General features: G+C 37.6%; 2 protein-coding genes across 2 annotated transcripts in view; one reads left to right on the top strand and one right to left on the bottom strand.

The window, feature by feature from the left end:
• Positions 1-3,570: 3,570 nt before the first annotated feature.
• DDX4 (DEAD-box helicase 4) overlaps positions 3,571-23,900 on the bottom strand; it is a 79,402-nt gene continuing 59,072 nt past the window's right edge. The window contains exons 17-21 of the mRNA XM_024123695.2: positions 11,793-11,938; positions 6,132-6,231; positions 5,145-5,415; positions 4,573-4,683; positions 3,571-3,903 (exon numbers count right to left, since the gene is read on the bottom strand). Of these exons, the coding sequence (XP_023979463.1) occupies positions 3,817-3,903; positions 4,573-4,683; positions 5,145-5,415; positions 6,132-6,231; positions 11,793-11,938 (715 nt within the window). The 3' untranslated portion in view covers positions 3,571-3,816. The remainder of the gene's footprint in view (positions 3,904-4,572; positions 4,684-5,144; positions 5,416-6,131; positions 6,232-11,792; positions 11,939-23,900) is intronic.
• On the top strand, positions 18,099-20,517 carry LOC102973423 (inorganic pyrophosphatase-like). Its single transcript, XM_055086561.1, is given in 1 exon segment — positions 18,099-20,517. A coding segment is annotated over 1 exon segment (870 nt). The 3' UTR covers positions 18,969-20,517.

The following is a 23,900-nucleotide window of genomic DNA, read 5'->3' as shown; positions in this document are numbered from 1 at the left end:
GAGCTTCCCACTTTAGTTTGAGCTTCACACTTTAGGCCAGAACCTTTGACTCCTTAAAATTCAAAGAATTCAACAGAAGAAAATCTAAGCTTTATTATTCACAGCTCAACCTATCCCTTCTCGAGAGGAGGCCTTGATGAACAGAGAGAGAGAGGAGAGGGCACTAGACTCCAGGGGTTGGGGGGAAAGGCACAAAAATGAACAGATTACTGAATTTGACTAAAGCCAGCATTCAATATACATACAACTTAGAAGTTGATAAAGGCTTAAGATTTCTGATGCCAAGCAGCAGTAAAACAAATGCTTAATGCAAAAAAAAAAAAAAGATTTCTCAGGTTAAATTACAAGGATTAAACAAGTATTAGTAAAGCAGAACATTCATTATTAAGCAACATTTAGAAAAACAAAAGAAAATAAGATTGGAAATAAAATATAATTGCTAAAAATGTTTTAAACGGGTTTAAAGATTGTAAGTATTCTACCAGAACATAAGCAACAAGATGAAAAAACATGAACGATAGGAGATTTACAGATTAATTTTGCAGTTCTAGCATCTGATTAATAGAAGTTCCATAAAGAAAGAACAGAGAAAACTTAGGAAAAATTATCAAATACATACAACACACTCCCAGGGATCTGCAAAGCACACCAAGTACTCGCCAAAATTAAAATGTCCACTCATAAAATTTAACAACACCTACATATTTGGGGATCTAGCTTCCAGACAATATTAACTTTGAACCCAGAAAGGTAATAATATGATGAAAAGGGCATGTTTCTTCTCCCAACAAGAAAAAAGAAAGACAATCAAACTACAGGGTAAATAAATTGCTCTAAGAGTATGGCCCAAGGTTAAAGCAAACTGGTATGTGAAATGGTTTTGATCAATTTTCACTTGACCCTGGCATTTATAATAATTATAATAATTCTCCCTTGAAACACAGAGGTGACAAAATTGGAAAAATAGTAAAGATAATCAGACTATGTTAACTGGCCCATTCAGAGAACAATATTTGTATAATGTAAACCCTGTCTATTGATTTCCAATTTTAGAATCAACCTGTAGATATAACAAGGGAGACTTTTTGTTATAGAATAGAATGCAAATATTAACTTTGGAAATGTATAGTTTACAGATGTTGTAATATAAAAACAGAAATAGAGGGAAGGAAAAGGGTGCCTTTATCATCATCTCACAAAGTGTACTTCTAACTATATTAAAGTTACCATTTTTTTCTTCTTTTGCTTTCTCTTTTTATTTTATCTACTATATAAGATGATGATTACTGCAGTAATCATTTCGCAATACAGTGTAAACGAAACCATTATGCTCATTATGCACCTTCAACTTAAACAGCGATGTATAACAATTATATCTCAATAAAACTTGAAAAACATAATAAAGTTACCAAGGAAGTAAGAGTGAGGTGAGTGATCTTTATCTATCACACACAAAGTCAATAGAAGTCTAAACTTGGTGAGACAAAAACAAAAGATATGACGGCAACCATTGTAAATGATTAAAGGTATTTGTGGGATGTGGAACAGCAATTTAGAAAGGGAGAGGCAGCAGAATATTGCTATTATTAATCTTTCTATAGAATTTTATTTTCTAGTCATATGTGTATTACTTTGATATTTTTAAAAGAAATTATTCAAATCTATACCTAGAAATGAGGAAAGTAATTGTACACCAGGACATTTACAGTTGGTTTATAATGATGGTAGGATCATGTATGATTTTCTTTCTCTTTTTACATTTGTTTCAGTAATGCTATTATGGTAAATTTGACAAATCAAGCAAATTCAAAAAAAGTTTTAAGGCAATCAGACTATGACCAAGAAGCTCTTTGAGGAAAGGAAAAAAAAAAAAAAGACTTATAAATGCTCTTTGTAAACAAAACAAACTGGAAATTAGCCTTTCCCAGAAGTGAGATCAACAGTACAAGTTAAATATTTCCCCTTTTTTTTCCTTTTTTCCAGCTTGTGGGATCTTAGCTCCCCTGACCAGGGATCAAACCCAGGCCCCTGGCAGTGAAAGCACAGAGTCCTAACCAATGGACCACAAGGGAATTCCTGTCCCATGTTTTTAAAAATTGAACCTCCCTTTTTGTCTGTTCTTTGTGCATTGGTCTAATAGAATTCCTAAATATACACATATAAATAACTATACACTGATAATCCACTGTAGTCACAGTAATACTTTTCCTTGTCTACTGTTTAACCTTTTTATATAAGCAACTAATTCTTTTGTGATCAAATCTGTTTGTTGTTTCCATCATGATTTCTGTCCTTTGAGCTTAATGTCAACTCTCATTCCCAATTCAAAGGTTTAATATTTAACTGTATTTTTCTGTAGTTGTAATTTTTTATGTAATTCACATAGGACTGATTTTTAATATGGCATGGGGTAGGCATCTAACTAGTTATCCCAACAGAATCTGTTGAATATCCCACTCCTCTTTTCATATGTGATGCCTCATTTATTAACCAAATTCCTATAACAAGACATATATGCTGGGGAACTGTTGCTTTGGACATTTTAAGTGATAAAAACATACATTTGGGGCTTCCCTGGTGGCGCAGTGGTTGAGAATCCGCCTGCCGATGCAGGGGATACGGGTTCGTGCCCTGGTCCGGGAGGATCCCACATGCCGCGGAGCAGCTGGGCCCGTGAGCCATGGCCGCTGAGCCTGCGCGTCCGGAGCCTGTGCTCCGCAACGGGAGAGGCCACAACAGTGAGAGGCCCGCGTACCACACACACAAAACAAACAAACAAACAAACAAAAAAACACATACATTTGAAACTGATTATTTTTGTCCCCCTAAATATTTACGTCTCACTTGTTTTATGTCCTAATGTTTTGGGTTCACTCATTTAATGATTTATTAAGAATTTCTTACATTCTAGACATAGTAAGTTTAAGATATATAATGGTAAATGAAAAAAACAGAGTTCTTTCCTCAATATTAAAATATCAAAAAATTATAACAGTGAACAGCAATGTTTTTTATTGATATAGTTTGAGTTCAAAGAATGACATTATTACATCTGTGTATTAATGTATATTACACATATTCAATTTATATGACTTTTTGTTCACTTCATTGGTTTCACAAGACTCAATAAAATTTCAAAAGACAGGAGTTGAGAACTATGACCTGTAACAAGAAAAATTAAAAGTGCTGTTGGAAAACTTAGGGGGAAAACAGTTTCATCCTTTATTTTCAAGGAATGTCTATATAGTGTAACTACAAACAGTTGTATCATTGAGTACAGAGCTCACATTGCAAACATTTAACTATGTTCATCACATATCTGATGATATAAAATCAAAATTACTTTTAAAAGCTTGTCTTTCACTCTATGTGTCATGAAAATCATGTCTTTATATTTCAGTGACTCACTACTGTTTAAAGGCTCCTTTTAAGTAAAAATAAGACCCAATAATTTTTAACCAAAAGTGTATCCTTTGTCCTGTTTGTTATAGGATTAATAAACACTATACTAAGACATGGCATTTAGACATAAAATATGTCTAAAACCCCTGAAGAATACAATAAAAATAAGCAAGACATTTAGAATGCTTTAATCTTTCCAGTTAACACCATTTGTATCAGTAACTGCAACACTGTAACTTTTAGCATTTCACATAACTAGTCAGTAAGGATGTTTTTTTAAGGGTGGGAGTAAGAACAGAGGACAGGAGAAACAAGAGTGTCAGGTTTCATACTTCTATTTAAAAAAATCAAAAATCAAAACTATTTTCTTCTCTGTATCAAAACTGTACCACAAACTTGAAGGTTGTTTTAGCTTTAATCCCATGACTCATCATCTACTGGATTAGGAGCTTGTGAAGAAGAAAACCCTGCTGTGTTCAAAGAGCTCTTGCCCTGGTAATTCTTAAAAAAAAAAAGAAACAAACAAACATTTAATTTTATGTAGCTTTAAAGTTACACTGCCTAGACTGAGAGCAGAGACTCAAGCTTTCCACCATGTCTTCCCCAAATATATAAAAAATTTCATTCCAACTGAATCCAATCCATTTGAAAAAAGGTCCGTATAAACCTGGAAAGTCTAAATGCACAGAGGATTTCAAGAAAAATTTAAGCCAATAGTTTTGACAAGTGGAAAAACAAAGCTCTTCACTTCAATGAATAAGCATAAATATTTAATGATTAGTATGCTGTTTCTGTATAAAAATGATATTGCCTATAAACTAACAGAAGAGATATGCAACCACATCTCTATTATTTTCTTACTTAATAATGTGGTCAGAGCTCAAAAAATAAAGAATTCCTACAAAAATCTCAGAAGATCCCAAATTAGAATTTAAAATGCCAGCAGAATTGGGAAAGGAAGGTGTCTGAGCATAAATCTCAAACTCCTCACCTTTAAGACCAAAACAATATAATATGTATATAAAATTTTTAGAGAACTATTAAAGTATTCTTCCAGGTATGAAAATAATGGAATAGGTAAATTATTGAATGTTATAGTTACTTCACAATAGCACAACATTTACAAAGAATAACTAAAAGCCAAGTTCTAAATTTTTCCCTTCAACTAACCTTTCTAGTATCAACTGATACAAACATATTTCCTCTTGTACTACCACTGAAGCCAGGAACATACATACTAAAGGCAATTTCTTCCAACCATGCAGGAACATCCTGTTGAGCCTTTAAAAGAAAAAATTAACTTCATATACAACATGCATAAAGTCTCAAAGATTGGCACAGTTTACTTTTCCTTAAAATACATATATATAAAATGTCCGCTTTGAATGACAATGGAAGAACACTATCCATTCAGTTTTAAAAATTTAAAACTGGGGGCTTCCCTGGTGGCGCAGTGGTTGAGAATCTGCCTGCTAATGCAGGGGACACGGGTTCGAGCCCTGGTCTGGGAGGATCCCACATGCCGCAGAGCAACTAGGCCCGTGAGCCACAACTACTGAGCCTGCGCGTCTGGAGCCTGTGCTCCTCAACAAGAGTGGCCGCGATAGTGAGAGGCCCGCACAGCAAAAATAAATTAATTAATTAATAAACTCCTACCCACAACATCTAAAAAAAAAAAATTAAAAACTTACATCTAAAAAAAACAAAAAAAAAACAAAAAAAAAACAAAAAAAAAAACTTACATCTGACAGTACTTTCACTAGAAGCTGTGCTAAATGGCTATCTGATTCAGGATCAAAAAAGGAAACAGCTTTGCCAGTATTTCCACAACGACCAGTACGCCCAATTCGATGAACATATTCATCAATAGTAGAAGGAAGATCAAAATTGATAACATGCTGAACATTTTCAATATCCAGCCCTCGGGCAGCTACTGAAGTAGCAACAAGAACTGGGCACTTTCCACAGCGGAAATCTCCAAGGGCTTGTTCTCTCTCTCTCTGTTCTCGATCACTTGAAAGAAGATAAAGCATGTATAAGGACAGCTCTTAAGAAAATTATTTAAAAGAACCACTGAAGTTCTACACATAAATTTCTTTTTAATAACAGTAAAATACAGCAACATTTAACATTAATGTCTACTTCTTACATACCAAGTATTATACTAATTCCTTTCAAGTCATAATTTAATTTGATTCTGATAATAATACTTTGAGGTTACGACAATTAACCCCATTTGCAGATGAGGTAAGGTGACAGCTAATACATAGAGCCAAAATACAAACTCAAATATGACAAACATCAAATCTTACCTATTAATAATCTCTTTCTAGTCTTGACAAAAAATATACAACTACTTGATCAGAATGCCACCTCAAAAATTACCGCTTTTTAAAAAGCATAATCTCTGAATTCTATATATTCACTGATTTATCAGAAAGATTAGATTCAGCTGAAGAAACACCTAGATCTAAGTATCAGAGAGCCTTTTAAATGAGATGTCTTGAGAAGTTACCAATCCTCATAATAAGGAGTCTAAGACACACCTTTAACTCGCCCATCCCCACCACTTGGGTTCTTATAAAAACTTAAAATGAAGATGAAGAATAACAGTTTAGATCTTGAGATCTTAATTCTAAGATTTTATACTAGTTATATATACTGACATTTCTTAACAAATGACAAACAGAAGTTACCTCCTTACTAGGAAATCATATTAATCTACTCACCCATGAATACTTGTTGTTGATACTTTTTCTTGACAAAGAAAAGTGGCAATAAAATCTGCTTTTTTCTTGGTTTCAACAAAGACCATAGTTCTTTCATCTCCTACAAGACAATGAAATAATGATTAACATTCAAACTACAAAATTAGGAAAAGAAAAAAAAAGGGTAGGGTGAGTAGGAAACTGTCTATCCACCACTGTATTCCTAGCACCTAGACTCAGGCCTAATAGGTAATAGTAACTCAAATATTTCCTGAATGGATGAATATCACAGATAGAGAGACAAGGACTTTTTCCTACTTTAGGACTACAAAAAAAAAATCAGCTTGCCCTTTGCCTTCCTAAGCCAACCAAGACGTAGAGACTTAGGGAAAGATAAATGATATCTACCTGCCAACTCTTAACAGTTCCACAAATTTGTCTCAGGCCCTTCATTTCCCTCTCTATACATAAATGCCTTTGTTCTTTACTTCCCAAGATCACAGAATCTTTTATTCTACCTTGACTACCAGAGGTATTCATAATAATGGCATCCAACCCAGGGCTGACAGACTCTACAATAATCCATGTTGCAACATTATCTCTTAATTCAAACCCCTTAATCCCCAAAGTATCCTATATATACAGAAAATTATCCCAGGGCCTTAACGCATTAAAGAATATCTACTCGTTATTTTATAAGTATTTAATTGGTTGAAATTCAAGCATGAGCCAGAGACTTTTTCACACAAGGAACTTTTCTATAAAATGTTAGAGAGGAAAGATATTTATAGCCTTAATGGAAGTAAGAAGGTGTTACATTTCATAATCCCATTCCCCCGTCTTCCTATGAGCTGGCTTCATTTATTCAACAAATATTTAGTGCCTAGTAGATGCCAGTAACTATTCTAGGTGTTGAAAACACAGCAATAAAACAAAGCCCCTGCACTCACTGTGGGGAGGCAAATAACAAATATTATGCATTAAGTCTAAAAAAGGAAAAATAATCAGCAGAATAAAGGGCCCAAGTGGACTGATGTACCCTCTCTAATTAGATAACATCTGAGTAGAGATATTACTAAAATAAGTGAACTATTCAGATACCTGAGGAAACAGTATTACAAGCCAGAGGGTAAGAACAAATATAAAGGATCGGATCTAAGGTATGGGTGTTCTTGGTGTGCTCAAAGAAAAAAACAAAACAAAACAAAAAAACCGAAAAGAGGTCCCCATGTGGTTTTTATGTTCTAGGCAGAGGGGAACATCAAGAAGAAAGGCAATGAGGCAGAACCATGTCTGCTATGTGTGGGGAACAGTAACGAACAAAGTGCGCCTGGAATAGGGTGAGCAAGGGAGAGCAGTAGGATTTGAAGACAGAGGGGTAATGGAGGCCATATCATGAAGGGCCTTGAAAACCACTGAAAGATCTTTACTTTGAGAAGGGAAGCCACTGGGTTTGGAGAAGAGAAGTGGAAAGATCTGATCTTTGTTTTAACTGAGGAGCTGATGGGTTCTGATATATTTTGATGCTAGATAGAAACAAGAGGATTCTGCTAACAGATCAGATGTGTATACTGGAGAAAGAAATCAAGGATGCCTCAGATTTTGTGTCTGAGCAACTGGAAGAATGGAACAAACACTAAGTGAGATAGGAGGACTGCAAGAAAGGAAGGTTTAGGGGTGATATTTAATTATCAATAAATCACAGATATCTATTAGACAATCAGGTAGGAAATCAATAGAGCAAGTGATTCTTACAGTAATAAATGAGTTATATCCTTGAGACACAGTCATTTTATTTATTAGAGAGTAATGATTTTATGTTTTATCAAAAATTACCTTTCAATCCAACAAGATGCCCAATGCCAAAACTGATAAATTTGATAGTCAGTTACCTAATACTACTGTGCAGCTTAAAGCCTCGATTTCATCTTTTCTTGGTTCCCAGTGTGAATCCCAAATGTTAATAAAAATTTAACTCCGCTGACACTTCTCTAGTTTTTTTCCTCTACTGATTTGGTATTTTTTCTCCTTCAGACAATAAGCTATACCTCTTCGGTGGCAGCAATAATGCAAATTTAGTTTTACGAGCAGACCATCTAGTGATCTTTGTAAATGGATTAATGAATTACAGTTACGTATTTTGTTGGGTGAAAAATAATAGACAATTCATCTTGTTAGCCCCTTTTGACTATTAGTCCATTGTGAACTAAAATCAATTAAGAATCTAAAAAGAATTCTAGCTTTGGTAGTTAGATTGCAATTTTTTGTATTCCTGTGTTTACTCTTCACCTGTGGCTGAAGTGGTAGAACTGAAGCTATAAGCTCTTTATGTATCTATAATTCAGAAAAGGCTTTACCCACCACTATGTATAATCATTATGTTAATACTCTATGGAGAGTATTAACAAATTATAGAGTCTCTTAAAGGAGCTCAATTCTGATTGGTTTACAGAGATAAATTAGAGAATTTATAGAGATAAATATTCCTAAAATTCCTGGAAAATAAAGAAATTGACTGATAATACTTTAACTATATTAAACTTTTTTAAAAAAATTCTTCCTATAGGAGCTAAAGCAGAAATATTTTAAGATTCCAAGTTCCCATAATTAAGTGAAATCTTTGGTAAACAAGACTAACTTACTTGGTTTTAAAAATACAAATGTACTTTCTCGAGTTGATCAGTGTTAAGTAGAAAACAAACATGTATCTTATTTTACTTGGGTTTTTCTTAATGTATAGAGATTTGCCAGTCAAAATAACTAATATTCTCCATAATGTTTAAGAGTATGAAAATATAAATCTGTGTTCAACTGAACTGACTATTCAACACTATCTACCGTTTTGTATACTGTCATATGGAAGATAATTTCCAAGAGCTTTGGCTTTAGATAACTTAAAATAGTAGACTATATTGAGTTAATTAACTCAATAATCACTGAATATAGGATAGAATTCTCAAACATTAATTACTAAACATAAGTTTATGTCCTTTTGCTTGTTATTTTTCATATACTATAGAGAGGCAATATCTTTGAGTCATATTAATGAACCTACTCAATTTTGCTACTTTAAGTGTAAAAGAATATGTGTGGTGTAGAAAGATATATGTGTGGTATAGAAAGTTCATGAGCTCTGGTAGTCAGCTACAATGTTTGTGCATGACATCTCTCAACTGTCCATCCCTGCCTCTAGTTTACTCTCTGAAATAGAAGTTACTACGGTTAAAAGTAATAATTAACCTAAGTGGTTGAGACTACACTTGGAGTAATAGTGACCAAGAAATACAAACCATTTGTGTGTTTGTTTTTCAAGAAAAGAGCAAAGATGATCACTGATGAGCACACCCTTCAGGTTTGCCTGTGCCTTTTACTGTCTTTATTTTTTTATACCTCTATTGCAACTGAGAGCAATGCAAATGATTCTTATCAATAAAAATACAACTGAAAATTTTTCCTCAAATGTAATTGATTATTGCTTTGTGGATACTGATCACTTTTGCATGTATTTGTAAATCCATCTTAGCCTTCCTGATATCCTACACATAAATGTGTTCTTTGGGGACTTCCCTGGTGGTCCAGTGGTAAAGAATCCGCCTTCCAATGCAGGGGACGCGGGTTCGATACCTGGTCGGGGAACTAAGAGCCCACATGCCACGGGTCAACTAAGCCTGAGCACCACAACTACCGCCTCAATGAGAGAGCCCGCGTGCTGCAAACTACAGAGCCCATGTGCTCTAGAGCCTGCACGCCACAACTAGAGAAGACCTGCACGCTAAAGAGAAGCTCACGTGCCACAACGAAAGATCCCGCATGCCTCAACTAAGACCCAACACAGCCAAAAAAAATAAAAATAAATAAACATAAATGTGTTCTTTGAATTCTCCTTAGAATTGGCTATAACATCTTACTAGCTCCCTTTGTAATTAATGAGCTCAATAAAATCTTTGACACTTGTTCATTTAAAATTATGAAAAAGGCAGATGGTATACTACTATGAAATAATGAAACCTACACATTTTAAAGGCAGAAGAGGGAAGCTAGCAGATTTAAGTTAACGATTAGAAAAAGAGATAAATTACATGAACAAAAATATGTAAAATACTAGGATAGGGCTTCCCTGGTGGCACAGTGGTTGAGAGTCCGCCTGCCGATGCAGGGGACACGGGTTCGTGCCCGGGTCCGGGAGGAACCCACATGCTGTGGAGTGGCTGGGCCCGTGAGCCATGGCTGCTGGGCCTGCGCATACAGAGCCTGTGCTCCGCAACGGGAGAGGCCACAACAGTGAGAGGCTCGCGTACCGCCAAAAAAAAAAAAAAAAACTAGGATATATGGCATAACATTTCCATGCAAAGCAAAAAAAAAAAAAAAAAAAAAAAAAAAAGACGAGAATAATAAACTCTAAACTACTAAACATTTAACAGTTTAAATAACACAGAAGTATACCAACAGTGCTTATACACTGATCTCAGCATTTTGAAACACTCTCTTCAGTAGAATTATTTTCAAACTTTATTCCACAAATTCATATATTAAAGTCTTAAGGTAATTACACTAGAAATGTGCTCTAACTTCAGCAAAACCATATATTGCTTATCTCCTGCTACATTGGAACTTCAATTTATACTGGGCAAGTTACCTGACATCTCTGTATTTCAGTGTCCTCATCCTTAAAATGGGGGATAACAAAACCCACCTCAGAAGGTTGTTTTGAGAATTAAATGAGTTAACACATGTAAAACAATCAGAACAGATGTGGCCTATAGCAGTTATTATTTTTATTTTGCATGCCAGAGTATATGTTATGATACATATCATGAAGCAAACTAATAACATTTCTCAAACTCAAGATGAGTATTTGGTTTTTAAGGGTTTTTTTTAATATAAAACTCAGGAGAAAACTGAAGACTAGAAACCTTTAAAGAGTGCTTTATAAAACAACTTTTTTTTTTCTTATTGTTGGAAATGAGACAGCTTCCTGCTTTTTCATTCCCCAATCCCAACACTGACATTCAAACTGAAATAGATTTACTAAAATGGAGGATGAGGAGAATGGACACATGTAAGTACATTTAGCCTGTGAGGTAACAAAAGGGTATTAAAAGGCCATATAAGAAAATTTAATTTCAAGGCATAAACTAAAGCTATCTCAATCAAAGAAATACAACTTTCTATTGAAAAAAAAATTTTTTTTTGAGGGGAAAGGGATAGATTTCTCATCAACATTGTGAAGGAACAGAACTAGATCTTTAAAGTCCCTTCTATCTCCTGAATTCTTTGAACTATGAATACAAGCCTTAGAGAGCAAAAACTGGGAAGCAGAAATACAACAAAGATTTCACTTTTAGTGGAGTAAACAGAGCTTGATGTAAAGATATGTTACTCATCCTTTCTATTTTCTAAAACAAGAAAATATGTATTTCTGCTGGAATAATTTTTTGTCAAACACTGTTCAAACAAAGTCTCAAATTCTTCCTATTTTTAACATTTATGGAGTAGAAAGGATTATACTGCTACATCATTTATCCAAAAAATCAAATCATAGAAAAAGAGCTTTAGAGAAAGAGGAAACAGTGAAAACTTATTTATTTAACTTATGCCAAATAATGCTTAAAGTCATTTCTAAAAGTCATTTTTGTAAAAATCAAAATCATAACAAAAGATAATTATATCAATGTAAGGTACCTATGTTTCGTAGAATTTCGACAAGTTTTTCTCTTTTTGAGTACTGGCCAACTTGGAGAATGGTCTGCTGAACATCTCTACATGCTCCACCCACTTGTCCAACAGCAACAAACAAATAATTCGACTTTAAAAACTCCCCAGCCAACCTTGAAAGACAAGAGAGTATTCCTTATCCTCTTCCATTAACACTCATAATATTCACTGAATTCCTGCAAGTGTTACTTCAATATTAATAAGCCAGATTATAACAGCTATAAGAGAAGGTGGATACTTACATCATCCAAGTACTACTTTCAAATATCACTATTACATGTTAAGATTTTGCAAAATACTTAACAACTACTAGTGAAAAAGTCTGTGTCAAATTATGGATAAGTAATTTCAAGTGGATGTGTTGACCATACAAAACTATATAAAACGTGTATATAACAATTTTAAAAAGTATGCTAAGTATCAGACTACAAGCAGGAATGTTTTTTATTAAAAATTAAAATGTAACCCTACAACAAAAATTCTGTTCTTCATTCACTGCTTTCATGTATGTTATTTCTAGGAGTTGTTTCCTGGAAATATTAGTTGTCAAATTAACATACTTCAAATGAACTATTAGGAGCAAACCAGATCATAAGTCAGTGCTTTTTGTAACATGACAAACATAGAAAATGATAATATTTGTACAGCATAATGGAGCAAAAAAAATGAGATGTGAAGAGCCTAGGGGCCAGGGCCACACCAAGTTGTGGAGGCTCACCCCAAAGGTTGGGGGTATCATCATCTTGACACACACACAACTCACTGACAGCATACAATTAAGAAGCCCTGCTCTAGATCACCCAGGAACACGGAGTAGGGAGAAGGGGAACTGCCAATTACAGAGCAAGTTTGGAAGGAAAAAAAGGGAAGGTCATGTAGCAGTCATGTACATACTCTCCTATGTAGCAGTCCCTTACTTTCTAGCCACCTCCTAGCATATCAAGAAAATAGTTCAAACTCAGTATATCCATAATCTTAATAAATCACTGCTGCTTCTCTCTCTTCATCTGTTCTCTTACCATAAAAGAAAAACACTGTTGATACACTACCTTTAGAGACAAGAACCCTCTCAAACCTTGAGATCACCTGCAAGTCTTAATTGTCAATCATCCTTTACACTCATGAAAACATATTCTGAGTGCCTCGTGTCAGGCATACATGGTACAAGGCACTGGGTGTATAAAGATGAATATGATGGTCTCTGCCTCTGAGGTGCTCATATCAGGTAGCATAAATATATTAAAAAATAATTACTATAATCTAAAATATTTAAATAGTTTAGTATTTACATATTTTAATTATTTAATGATTTACTATAATAATCCAGTGTTACAAAAGTTAACATCTATTGAATCTTACTATATTCCAAGAAACGTGAAAAGTGTTTTTTTTTTTTAAGGTTTTCAAAGTAACATTTATTTCTTAAAAGTTAACATGTGCATAATAGGAAACCAAAGAACACAATAAGCAAAAAACAAAGTCATCCATCATCACAAGCAGTTTACCATTTGATGTGTCCTTCTAGGTCTCGTTTGTGTATTTAAACACAACTAAGCATCCATTTTTATATAATTAAGATCATAGTTATGTATCATGCTTTTTCACACATCATGAATATTTACCATTTCAAAGTCCCAAAGCTATAAGTATTTTGATAACCAAAAATACACTACACCAACTCAATCTGGAAGGAAAAAAAATGTAATCCTTTCTTGGCGACAAAAACTTCAGAAAAGACAAAAATGGCAACAGGCCTCTAGATAAAGATATTGGCAGAGTTATGATTAAAATACTACATTCCCTTAACGTTCAATTAAAAATGAGACATAAAGCAACACAGTATCCAAAGTACAATGCTTTTAAGAGGATTCATAATCTGATCTAAACTATTAAAGTATTAGCAAGGAGGTATCTTTCCACTGAATTACTTAACAATGTATTCCTATAGTACAGCTAAGAGATGCACACACATCAATGGTTATCATCAAAATATAAAATGGAACACATCCACATATTTCCCTCCCTTTTATACTTCCTTCTCCCCCTGTGCTGCCAGCCTAATGAACACGTCCTGGTGCACATTTCTCAGATGGTTTAACAATTCCATGTCCGAGATACTACTTTTTTTACCAATTATAACAAAGATATTTACAAATTGGTTAATTCACTAGCTCTACTTTTTATCATACATTGTCACCTCAGGACTCCTAAAAAGCCTAGATGTTGCAAAATAATGAATGAACCTTGTCCATAATAAGCATTGGTACTTTACAAAAATGCACATTTAGACCTATGGTTATAACCTAAAACTCTTCTAGATATGGAGATATTAACTAAGAGCCCTTCCCTTCACCCTTCCTCTTACCCCTCCTCCAGCATATCAGCAACTAAGTACAGGACTATATCTAGCTCCAAGAGGTGGATTAACAAAGACGCTCCCAGAAGACACAGCCCTTCCTAAAAACCAACAAAAGGGCATTAATTAAGGGGTTATTTTACTACCTCTACTTTTAATATACTTTGGGCATTAGGACTTGCTTATTCTTTAATACACAGCAATATTAACTAAAACACACAAATAGAACAATGGTTAGACAATCTGAACTTGTCTAAAGACTCATGGGCACAGATCCCTTCTCCCTACTTCCTTCCCTGTCCGCTCCCCGCCTCCCCACCACCCAGTGAATAGTCAGCTTACTCTCCAAGACTCAAGTTTAACAATTTCCACTCCCCCAATACAACCATTCCTATGAATTAACAGAAAAAAAATACTGAAAAGGTGTTACTTTTAACTCTCTACTTTCAACATATGTTGTGCATTTTTACACATCTAGAAAGATTAGATGTTTCAAATACAGATTTAAGTTTGTCCACTATGTATACACGTAGTAGCACTGAAGAAATTGCACACAAAGGCTATAGTCACAAACTGTCTCCTAAACAGGAACACTCTGGCTTAGAAGCTTCCCCTTCTCATCTCTATCAACCCAGTGAACAAGAATAATAAGCATCTGTAATGCTTAGAGGGGATTTTAACAATTTTACTTCCTCCAGTTGTGTTCAGAAGTTTTTCCTATGAATTTTCACACAAAGTGTACACAATGTATTTATCGGCTATTTTGTCATACACTGGCAACCTCTTTAACATCTAGGAAGACTAGACGTTGTGAATTTGGACCTCTGTCCTTTATGTACACTATGTACACAGCCAAGTAAAACAAAACGCAGAGACATACCAGACAATGGTTAGTCTTGGTATAAAGCCCTTTACACTTTCTTCTTTCTCCCTGAACCAGCACAAATAAAATAATGTGTACCGCTCAGAGAGGTGGTTTGATCATTTTGATCACTCCATTTCTAAAAGACAGTATTTCATATGAATTTTAACAAAAGGATATATCTACAAAATATGTTACTTCACTACCTCTACTTTTAACATACTTTGTGCACTTCTAAACATCTAGAAAGACTAGATGTTTCAAATAAGGACTTAAGTTTGTCCACTATATACACAGTAGTGTTGAATAAACTACACACATGTAACTAGAAAGAATAGATATTTCATATAAGAACTTACTTGTCCACTATGCACACAGCACTGTTAAATAAAATTGCACACATGTAACAATGGTTATAATCTGAGGTATCTTCTAAATATGACCATGTTTGGCCTGAACCATTTCTTTCACAAGATATAGGATTCTTTCACAAGATTGGCAGGAAATGGACGAAATGATGTCTGTTAAGAGTCTTCAAGTTTGAAGCTTGATCTAAGGAAGCAGCAAGCAAGAATATGAAACAATGATGACTAGGGAAAGGCACTCAATGCAGAAGACGACACAAGGATAAATAATGAGGAGGAACAGAATTTGGCTTGTGTGGCTGATAGGAAATAGTCTAAATAAGCCAGAAATATATCAGTCCAGGTAAAAAAGTGGCAAATGAGGCAGAAATTGTCTTGTGTAAAAGAATTTGTAAGTTGGTTAGTCTGTGGAGATGGAAAGACACGGGAGGGTTTATCTTAAATAAATGGCTATAAAGATCAGACTTTGTTTTGGAATTTTTACCAGCATAAAAATGAAATTACAGGCAGGGAGACAGGTTAGAAAGAAAGTTACTACCAATGAGCAGAGGGAAACTGAAAAGGACCTAAAATAAGGTGGGAAATAGAGAAGAAACTAACGAATTTGAAATATTTTAGAGATAACTGCCAAGTTGAACACTTTTGAAGGGCAGAATTAAAGGAGTACGAGGGAGGAATCAACATGATTCAAAGGACTCTGGCTTCCAAAGACCATGATGCCAATAAGGAAAACTGGAAAGGAAAGAGGGAGCTGAAGAATAGGTTCAATTTTGGACTTGATGAACATGAGTTACTGGTAATTCATCTAAGAGTCTTGAAAAACAATCCTAAAGAGTTAAATCTAAAAGTCTGGAGCTGAGGAGAGAGATTAAGCACACAAGTAATAATTGGGTTGTTTGTTTTTGATATTAAGTTGTAGAAGTTTTTTATATATTTTGGATATTAACCCCTTATGGAACATATCATCTGCAAATATCTTCTCCTAAGCAGTACATTGTCTTGTGTTTCTTCATGGTTTCCTTCACAGTACAAGACAAACAACCCAATTTTTAAAACTGGGCAGAGGACCTGAATAGACAGTTTTCCAAAGAAGACATACAGATGGCCAACTGGCACATGAACAGACGCTCAATATCACTAATCATCAGGGAAATGCAAATCAAAACCACAATGAGATACCACCTCACACCTGTCAGAATGGCTATTATCAAAAAGACAAGAAATAACAAGGGTTGGCAAGATGTGGAGAAAAGGGAACCCTTGTGTAGTGATAGTGGGAATGTAAATTGGTACAGCCACTATAGAAAACAGTATGGAAGTTTTTCAAAAAATTAAAAATAGAACTATCATATGGAGCAATTCCACTCCTGGGTATATATCCAAAGAAAATAAAAACACTAATTTGAAAAGATATGTGCACCCCAGTGTTCATAGCAGCATCACTTACAATAGCCAAGATATGAAAACCTAGGTTTCCATGAACAGATGAATGGATAAAGAAGATGTGGTGTATATGTATATGCAGTGGAATATTACTCAGCCATAAAAAAGAATGAAATTTTGCCATTTGCAACAACATGGATGGACCTGAAGATTTTTATGCTTAGTGAAGTAAGTCAGAGAATGACAAATACTGTATGTTTTCACATATGTGGAATCTAAAAATAAAAGAAAGGAACAAATATAACAAAACAGAAACAGACTCACAGATACTGAGAACAAACCAGTGGTTACCAGAAGGGAGGGGGCTGAGAGAGGAGTAAAGGAGGCGAAGAGGATTAAGAGTTACAAAGTACTAGGTATAAAATAAATAAGTTACAAAAATGTAATGTACAGTACAGGGAATATACTTAATATTTTATAATAACTTTGTATGGAATATACTCTACAAAAACACTGAATTACTACATTGAGCACTTAAAACTAATATTGTAAACCAACTATACTTCAATCAACAAAAAAATACAGGAAATAAGTGTGGGAGAGTAAACAGGTACAAGTGCAAGCCAAGGAAATGGATGCTTCAATGGTTCAGTGAATACGAAGAATGAAAAAAGTGGACTTTAGACAGAATAGGCAACTTGTAACATTTAAATGCAGACAGTAAAGCAACTGAGGAGTCATCAAGAACTCAAGAATATAAACAACTCAAGGTCAGGAACTCTAGCCTATTCATCATATAGCCCCAGGGCTTATAATCAAATATGGTTCATAAAAAGTCCTCAACAAATATTACTGACTGACAGTAGTATACATTAGCCATCTGGGCTGGCCAATATCTGAACACTTTCCTATTTCAGGGTAAATTAAAAAAACAGATGGGACCTCCCTGGTGGCGCAGTGGTTAAGAATCTGCCTGCCAATGCAGGGCATACAGGTTCAACCCCTGGTCCGGAAAGATCCCACATGCCGTGGAGCAACTAAGCAGGTGCGCCACAACTACAGAGCCTGTGCTCTAGAGCCTGCATGCTTCAACTACCGAAGCCCGTGCGCCTAGAGCCCGTGCTCTGCAACGAGAGGCCACCACAATGAGAAGCCCGCACACCACAACGAAGAGTAGCCCCACTCGCTGCAACTAGAGAAAGCCCCGCGTGCAGCAATGAAGACCCAACACAGCCCCCCAAAAAAATTAAAATTAAAAAAAAAAAAATAGAGTGGCTTTGCAGCAGCGGTGGCTGGTCTCTGGCATCATGAGCAGCTTCAGCAGCAAGGAGCACACCGTGCCCTTCACCCTCGAGTACTGAGTCTTCCTCAAAAATGAAAAAGGACAATATATATCGCCATTTCATGATATTCCAATTTATGCAGATAAGGATGTGTTCCACATGGTGGTTGAAGTACCACGCTGGTCGAATGCAAAAATGGAGATTGCTACAAAGGATCCTTTAAACCCAATTAAACAAGATATGAAAAAAGGAAAACTCCATTATGTTGCAAATTTGTTCCCTTATAAACGATATACCTGGAACTATGGTGCCATCCTTCAGACTTGGGAAGACAAAGGACACAATGATGAACACACTGGCTGCTGTGGTGACAATGACCCAATTGATGTGTGTGAAATTGGAAGCAAGGTATGTGCAAGAGGAGAAATAATCAGGGTGAAAGTTCTGGGCATACTGGCTATGATCGATGAAAGGGAAACCAACTGGAAAGTCATTGCCATTAATGTGGATAATCCTGATGCAGCCAATTATAATGATATTAATGATGTCAAGCAGCTGAAACCTGGCTACCTGGAAGCTACTGTGGACTGGTGTAGAAGGTACAAAGTTCCTGACGGAAAACCTGAGAACCAGTTTGCTTTCAACGCAGAATTTAAAGATAAGGACTTGGCAATTGATATTATTAAAAGCACTCATGACTATTGGAGAGCATTAGTGACTAAGAAAACTGATGCAAAAGGAATCCGTTGCATGAATACCACAGCGTTTGAGAGCCCCTTCCAGTGTGATCCTGATGCTGCCAAAGCCATCGTGGATGCTTTACCACCACCATGTGAATCTGCCTGCACAATACCAACAGATGGGGATAAATGGTTCCATCACCAGAAAAACTAAGGAAATTTCTCTGGAATACAAATTGATATTGCTGCATCCTATTCGTCTGAAAGCATTAGATACAAAAGTAGTAACTTTTCCAAGCTTTAAATTTATTGAACTAATCAATCAAATTCTGCTATGACCAATCCAATATATCCATACTGTTATCCATCTAAAAGCATCTTTCATATCAACTAAGATAACTTTTAGTTCCTGCTTAAATATCAAGACAGTTGTAGTTTGGAAGTCATCTGTGAATAAATGTCCAAGATAAGTATGTATTGGATGTATATGTTTGCCATGTGTTAGGAAATAAAATTATTTTATTGAAACTTGGTTTATGATATTTTTATTTTAATCTGAAGCCTAACAGTACCAAGCAGGCTTGGGTGCTGTTTGGTATTTGTTTTCTGTGAATGATCTTATAATTCACTTTTATTTATTAGACTAAAACTGACTTTATTTGTAGGCACCTGAAAATGAAATCCCTTATATTTACAGCAGTCTTTATACTATACTCTTACCTAATTCCTATCATCCCATTGTGAGCCATCAGCCAAGATAGTTTTGTGATTAAATTCGTGGCTTTGGAGCTGTGCAGACCTGAGTTTTTAATCCTAGCCCGTCTACTTATTTAGCTCTATAATCTCAGGTCAGTGTTGGCATCCACTGACTGTGTTTTCTCAATCAAGTTGTGATTTTTCTTGGTTGTTGGTATGATGGGTGATTGTTAATAATATCCTAGACATTTTGTCTGTTATGTTAGGAGACACTAGAATCCATCTAAATCTTTTAGCAGGCATCACCCTATTTAGGGTTAGCACACGGGTCTTGGCCTGCTTTTGTGGACTCTGGTTTCAATGGCAGTTTAATTTTCAGCAGCTTTGCAGTGTTATTTTGGTCAGCTTGGTTTATCTGGTGACACTGGGGCTTCTGTTGGCTCCTGCTGGTGCTGCCTGAGGGGGCTGAGTATCTCTTGGTGGAGGAGGAGAGTCTTAGGCTACAGGGATAAAGAAGCTTCCTGAACTGGTCTACCCATTATAGCTGGATTTCTCCCTCAGGCTCAGCTCACCCGCCTACCTAGGTAACTCTTGGTGGAAAAGGGGAGTCTCAGGCCTTGTGGGGAAGGAGAGTGCCTCCCTGGTTGTTTATTTCTGCCTGGGCTCCCAATGAGCCCCCTTGCCAGGTAGTATCATGCCCACCAGAGGGACCCCCATTCCCTATGGGGGAGGTGGAGGAATGAGCCTATCTGGACTGCCTTCTGTTGCTAGATTAGGGGTTGGGAAGGACTCTTCTCCTCCTCCTGGTGGTGGTAGGATGCATGTGCCCTGTCACTACTGTTCTCTGGTCCTGGGGGCCCAAACCAGCTCGCCTTCTTAGCACCTTTCAGAGTTCTTGGTTGTGTCTTGTCATCTCCAGGGTTTATAGCTGTGCTTAGCAGGATAAGTAGAGAAAAACAAGTCTATGCCTTCTTGTCTGGTCCAGGACCAGAAACATCAACATTCAGATTTTAGTAATATTTCTTATTCCTTTTATAAGTTCTGTTTTTAAATGCTGCCTCAGTCATTGTAATATGTGATTTCTGAAGTGATTTGTTAGGATAAGAAATATGTTTTCTAATGAAAAACTATACGCTTAAATATCAAGACAGTTGTAGTTTGGAAGTTATCTGTGAATAAATGTCCAAGATAAGTATGTACTGGATGTATATGTTTGCCACGTATTAGGAAATAAATAAATAAAAATAAATTTTACAAAATTTTATTTATTTATTTATTGTTGGCTGTGTTGGGTCTTCATTGCTGAGTGCGGGCTTTCTCTAGTTGCGGTGAGCGGGGGCTACTCTTTGTTGTGGTGCGCGGACTTCAGTAGTTGTGGCACGTGGGCTCAGTAGTTGTGGCTCGCGGGCTCTAGAGCAAAGGCTCAGTAGTTGTGATGCACGGGCTTAGTTGCCCCGCAGCATGTGGGATCTTCTCGGACCAGGGCTCGAACCCATGTCCCCTGCATTGGCAGGTGGATTCTTAACCACTGCGCCACCAGGGAAGTCCCGGAAATAAAATTATTTTGTTGAAAAAAAAATAATAGATAGGCAGCAGGAATACTACCTGCTAATTTGGTAGGTATTTACCCACCTCATATTAATTACCTAAGATGATGATGGGAATGTAGATACCCAATTTCAAATTTAAGACACCATTTAAATATAAGAAACTATTCTTTATGTACCACTAAGAAAGAAAAAAATCCTGGCAACTGGCCAAATGCTTTATTACGATTTAGACTTTTTCCTCAGTAAAGAGCTCTTTTAAACCTTATACAAAGACTTTTAAAATCATCTAATAAGTAATACAAATTGATAGTGTTTGACACCACATAACATTCTATCAGACCAGGGGGTCCACTTTCAGCAAAGGTGGTATCGCAGGAGGTGCACAACCATGGGGTCCATATCATACCACAACACCCAGAAGTTGCCAGCCTGACAAACTGGAACTATCCACTGAAAGAACAGCTAAAGGGACAGCTTGGAAGTGATTCTTTATGAGGATGGAACATCATTCAGTAGGAATCAAAGATCTCCATGTGGTACATGGGTCTGTGAACCAAGGGATACAAGCAAGGGTGGCCCACATACCATCCATCACTTCCAGTGCCCCACATGGGAAATCTGTGCTTTCTGCCTCCACTACAAGTATAGGTTCTGCAGTTTTGGAGGTCTTGGTTCCCAAAGAGAGAATGGTTCCACCAGAGAAAACAGGAAGAGTATTACTGAACTGTAAGCTAGAGCTACTGCATGGGCGCTTCAGATTCCCTGTGGCCAAGAGATCAGCAGGCAGGAGGAAGAGTCACCACTCTAGCAGGAGGAATGTGACATCCTAATCTCAGAACTCACAGACCACACAGTACGTGGTATGATACTGAAATATCTGTGGAGGCTCGGAGAGGGAGAAGATGGCGGAAGAGTAAGACGCGGAGATCACCTTCCTCCACAGAGATACATCAGAAATACATCTACATGTGGAACTGCTCCTATAGAACACCCACAGAACGCTGGCAGAAGACCTCAGACTTTCCAAAAGGCAAGAAACTCCCCACGTACCTGGGTAGGCAAAAGAAAAAAGAATAAACAGAGACAAGAGAATAGGGACAGGACCTGCACCAGTGGGAGGGAGCTGTGAGGGAGGAAAGGTTTCCACACACTAGAAGCCCCTCCGTGGACGGAGACGGCGGGTGGCGGAGGGGGTAACCCTCAGAGCCACGGAGGAGAGCGCAGCCACAGAGATGCGGAGGGCAAAGCGGAGAGATTCCCGCACAGAGAATCGGTGCCGACCAGCACTCACCAGCCCGAGAGGCTTGTCTGCTCACCCGCCGGGATGGGCGGGGGCTGGGAGCTGAGGCTTGGGCTTCGGTGGGAAGCCGGGAGAGGACTGGGGTTGGCTGCGTGAACACTGCGTGAAGGGGTTAGTTAGTGCACCACGGCTAGCCGGGAAGGAGTCCGGGAAAAAGTCCGGAGCTGCCGAAGAGGCAAGAGGCCTTTTCTTCCCTCTTTGCTTCCTGCGGCGGAGGAGAGGGGCTTAAGCGTGCCGCTTAAAGGAACTCCAGAGACGGGCGCGGAGCTGCTGAAGAGACAAGAGACTTTTTCTTGCCTCTTTGTTTCCTGGTGCGAGAGGAGAGGGGATTAAGTGCGCCGCGTAAAGGAGCTCCAGAAACGGGCGCGAGCCGCGGCTATCAGCACGGACACCAGAGACGGGCATGAGACACTAGGGCTGCTGCTGTCGCCACCAAGAAGCCTGTGTGTGAGCACAGGTCACTGTCCACACCTCCCCTCCCGGGAGCCTGTGCAGCCCACCACTGCCAGGGTCCCGGGATCCAGGGACAACTTTCCCGGAAGAACGCATGGCACGCCTCAGGCTGGTGCAACGTCCTGCCGGCCTCTGCCACCGCAGGCTCGCCCCACATCCATACCCCTCCCTTCCCCCGGCCTGAGCCAGAGCACCCGAACCAGCTGTTCCTTTAACCCCGTCCTGTCTGAGCGAAGAGCAGACGCCCTCGGGCGACCTACATGCATAGGTGGGGCCAAGTCCAAAGCTGAACCCGAGTAGCTGTGCGAACAGAGAGGAGACGGGGAGGTCTCTCCCAGCAGCCTCAGAAACAGCGGATTAAATCTCCACAGTCAACTTGAAGTGCCCTGCATCTGTGGAATACCTGAATAGACAGCGAATCATCCCAAGTTGAGGAGGTGGACTTTGGGAGCAAGATATACTATTATTTTCCCTTTTCTCTTTTTGTGAGTGTGTATGTGTGTGCTGCTGTGTGAGATTCTGTCTGTATAGCTTTGCTTTCACCATTTGTCCTAGGGTTCTGACAGCCCCGTTTTTTGTTGTTGTTTTGGTTTTTTTTTTTACTTTTTAAAATTTTTCTTCTTAATAATTATTTTTTATTTTAATAACTTTATTTTATCCTATCTTATCTTCTTTCTTTCTTCCTTTCTTCCCCCTCCCTACCTCCCTCCCTCCCTTCCTTCCTCCCTTCCTTCCGCCCTTCCTTCCTTCCTTCCCTTTCCTTTCTATTTTTTCTCCCTTTTATTCTGAGCCGTGTGGATTAAAGGCTCTTGGTGCTCCAGCTAGGCGTCAGGGCTATGTCTCTGAGGTGGGAGAACGAACTTCAGGACACTGGTCCACAAGACACCTCCCAGCTCCACGTAATATCAAATGGTGAAAGTCTCCCAGAGATCTCCATCTCAACACCAAGACCCAGCTTCACTCAATGACCAGCAAGCTACAGTGCTGGACACCCTATGCCCAACAACTAGCAAGACAGGACTACAGCCCCATCCATTAGCAGAGAGGCTGCCTAAAATCATAATAAGGCTACAGACACCCCAAAACACACCACCAGACGTGGACCTGCCCACCAGAAAGACAAGATCCAGCCTCATCCACCAGAACA

The sequence above is a fragment of the Physeter macrocephalus genome, chromosome 8 (genome assembly GCF_002837175.3).
Source record: "Physeter macrocephalus isolate SW-GA chromosome 8, ASM283717v5, whole genome shotgun sequence".
Taxonomy (NCBI): Eukaryota; Metazoa; Chordata; class Mammalia; order Artiodactyla; family Physeteridae; genus Physeter; species Physeter macrocephalus.
This window is presented reverse-complemented; position numbering and strand designations above follow the sequence as displayed.